We start from the raw sequence: 2,988 nt of genomic DNA on the forward strand, positions 1-2,988 counted from the left end.
TCTCGTTTCATTTGTGCAGGTGCTGGTGTATGTAGACGTACGGCAGACAGACGTGTTTTTTTGAGTGTTGCGTGTTAAGACAGCGTGTGAAGTCAGTAAGAGTGAATCTGCAGAGCCGTGTTGAGTTTCTTTCAGTCCGTGTGAGTCTATCGTCCTGTGATCCTCCCCAAACAAACACTAAAGCATCTCGATCTCATTATGAACATCACTGTACGGCGTTCAGTCCAGAAGCACCGCTACCCTCCGTTCATCAGTCATTGGTGTTCATCAGAATTGAAGATTTCATGAGATTGAAATGGCCAAAACACACAGGATATTCAACACGAATCTCAACTGGAATGACAGGAAGAGGAAATCAAAGAAATTCAACACAGAGAAACTCCACGAGTCCAACACAAACAGACCAGATCTTGAGAAATAAAGATCCAGTGAGCTGCTTCACAGCGTTTAGCTCCAATCTGAAGATTTTGGGGTAAATTAGGTCATTCTGGGAAAAATAAGGCAATTTTTGCCATTGTTGTTGTTATTATTATTATTAAATAAAATTATAAAATTTAAATAACTTATGTAATAATTAATAATTTCTATAACAATAATAATAATTCTTATTATTTTATATAACAAGTATACAAGATTAATTGTATGGGAGTACAAATAATAATATATTTTACTAATATTTTTGTTTGTTTTATTATTTATACTAAAAATTTCAATTATTTAGTTTTAATAAAAAAATTTGAGCAAAAAGCTGAGAAAATCACATTTTTAATCAAAGACTACATTATATTCAGTTTGATGATCAAAAAAAATTGTAAAAACTAAAATTATTATTATTTTATATAACAATTGTACAAGATTAATTGTACGAGAGTACAAATAATAATATCTTTTACTAATATTTATGGTTGTTTTATTTTATAAAATAATAATAATAAGTATTATTATTATTTTATAAATACAAACATTTTTCAATTAAAATACTAATATTCATGGTTGCTTTTTCTTTGATTTCAAACTCTAAACCATAAAGCTTTTATTTTGGAGGAAAACCAGAGGGAAGCTTCTCTTTTGAAATGTTCCTCTTTTGTTGCCAACAGATTTATAAATCATTATAAATAATGATTCATGATAATATCATGTTAAACATGAAATATGGAAAACTAAATTTCTTTGAATTTCATTCCATTTAAATTCTAATTCTTTAATATTACAATTCTGGACCCTGTTTGCCGCTTCAGTTCAAACTGCTGTCCGTTCATCTCTCCGCGGTGTTCGTGTCGCTCATACGGTGGTCATGACTTTGAGAGAGCCGCTCCTGAACCTCAGGATCTTCTTCTTGAGCGCGTGTGACGCCTTGATCTTCACGAAGGCTTTGGGCTGCGGTGGGTGTGACGGAGAGGGCGGGGCCAGCTGTGGGCGGAGCTGCTGAGGCCAGACCAATCCGCCGCTCTCGTCAGAGTCGCTGGAGAGTGAGCTGGAGCCGGGCGACTCGGCCTCGCTCAGACTGGACTCTGAGTCTCCCGCGGCGGTCTCCTGCAGGTACTCGGCGCGGAGGTGAGGTTGATGATGGTGGTGACGAAGATGCGGCGCGGGCGGTTGGGTGTAGACGCGAGGTTTGCGCGAGCGTCTGATTGGCTGTTCAGGAGGCATCTCGGCTTCTTCCTGACTCAGTTCTAGCGTGGAGCGCCAGCGGCGGTGAGCGGAGATGCGGCGTGTTTTGGGTGGAGCGCTGCGCACCGCATCCCGCTCCACTGTGTTGTATTTGCGCTCTCCCTGCCCCAGCAGGCTGTTCTCGGACTGAGCGCGACAGGCTTTCCGTCCGGGCTTCTTCGGCACGATCTTGTCCTCTGTGAAGCGGCACTTCTTCGTGACAGCTCTCGGCTGTGAGGACGCAGGTTTTGGAGAGGCGTGTGTCTGGTGCGCGGTGGCTTGAGCGCGGCGCGGCTGCGCTGGGATGTACTGTGCATTCACTAGCTCGTCGGACGAGCAAGCGTGTTGGTAGAAGTGCTGCGGCGATTCAGCTTCGCTGCTGCTGGGATCCAAAGCGCCGCATGGGAAGTCCAGCGACGTGGAGCGGATCCCGGCTAGCACCGGTCTGGGATAGCGGACGGGGCAGGGCTCGTCCCATGCGTGTCTCTCCTCTGGTGGATCTTTGTGGCACAGGCTGCTCTGTCTGACAACGGCCAGGTTGGTGCGGGGTTTAGTGGGTCTAGCGGGAGGCGAGCGGCGCTGGATCAGGCCGAGGATGTATGTTTCCGCTCGCTGTGCCTGTCTGTAGTCGCCTACGCTGGGTTCTTCCTCCTCTGCGTCCTCACTGGGATGCCAGGTCCACGGCTCGTCTTCAACTACGCCCTCTAGCGGCGGATAGGGTGCGGAGAGAGAGCGGGGAACCGCATTGTTCAGCTCACGGCCAACAAATACATCACCTACAGACAGAGACTGACGGTCAGCATGAAAACAACTTACAGCAGTGGTTCTCAAAGTGTGGGGCGCGCGAGTACTGCAGGGGGGGGGGGCGTGGGCCATCAGCAGAAAAAGAAAAGAAATAAAACAGTAAACAGCCAAAGGACGTAACTTAGAATGGGAGATGGATCGGTTTGTGAAAGCGAAGAGAAAAGCCATAGATGAAGTCGCACAGACCCAGGCAGGTGCTGGTCATTCAAAAGCTAAATGCAGAAAATATGACGAGGCATATCTTGCTCTCGGCTTCACTCACCGTGTCTACTCCGGACGCTACAGTTGTCACTCCACGCCGCAAGTCTACACTGGACGCGACAAAGCGACCGTTGCAAATCATTTTAACTTTGTGTCAGTACGTCATAAATAGAACGAGGCATCAGTTTAATGTCGGGGATTTGTTGTGTCGCGCCACATCCAGTGTAAACGGAGTCACTGATTATAATGGGTTCTACTGTAGATTTTTTTTTTTTAAAAAGCATAAATTTTTCATAATGTTTATTGAAATTATTTGGCAGTCTGAGGTGAGAT

The 2,988-nt window shown here is 45.2% G+C and overlaps 1 protein-coding gene across 1 annotated transcript; it reads right to left on the bottom strand.

The window, feature by feature from the left end:
- Positions 1-996: 996 nt before the first annotated feature.
- LOC107690846 (dapper homolog 3-like) lies at positions 997-2,526 on the bottom strand. The gene has a single exon (XM_016489267.1). The coding sequence runs from the start codon at positions 2,524-2,526 to the stop codon at positions 1,282-1,284; it is 1,245 nt and encodes a 414-aa protein (XP_016344753.1). The 3' UTR covers positions 997-1,281.
- Positions 2,527-2,988: the final 462 nt, after the last annotated feature.

This window comes from Sinocyclocheilus anshuiensis, unplaced genomic scaffold (genome assembly GCF_001515605.1).
Source record: "Sinocyclocheilus anshuiensis isolate Anshui unplaced genomic scaffold, SAMN03320099.WGS_v1.1 scaffold2267, whole genome shotgun sequence".
NCBI classification, from domain to species: Eukaryota; Metazoa; Chordata; class Actinopteri; order Cypriniformes; family Cyprinidae; genus Sinocyclocheilus; species Sinocyclocheilus anshuiensis.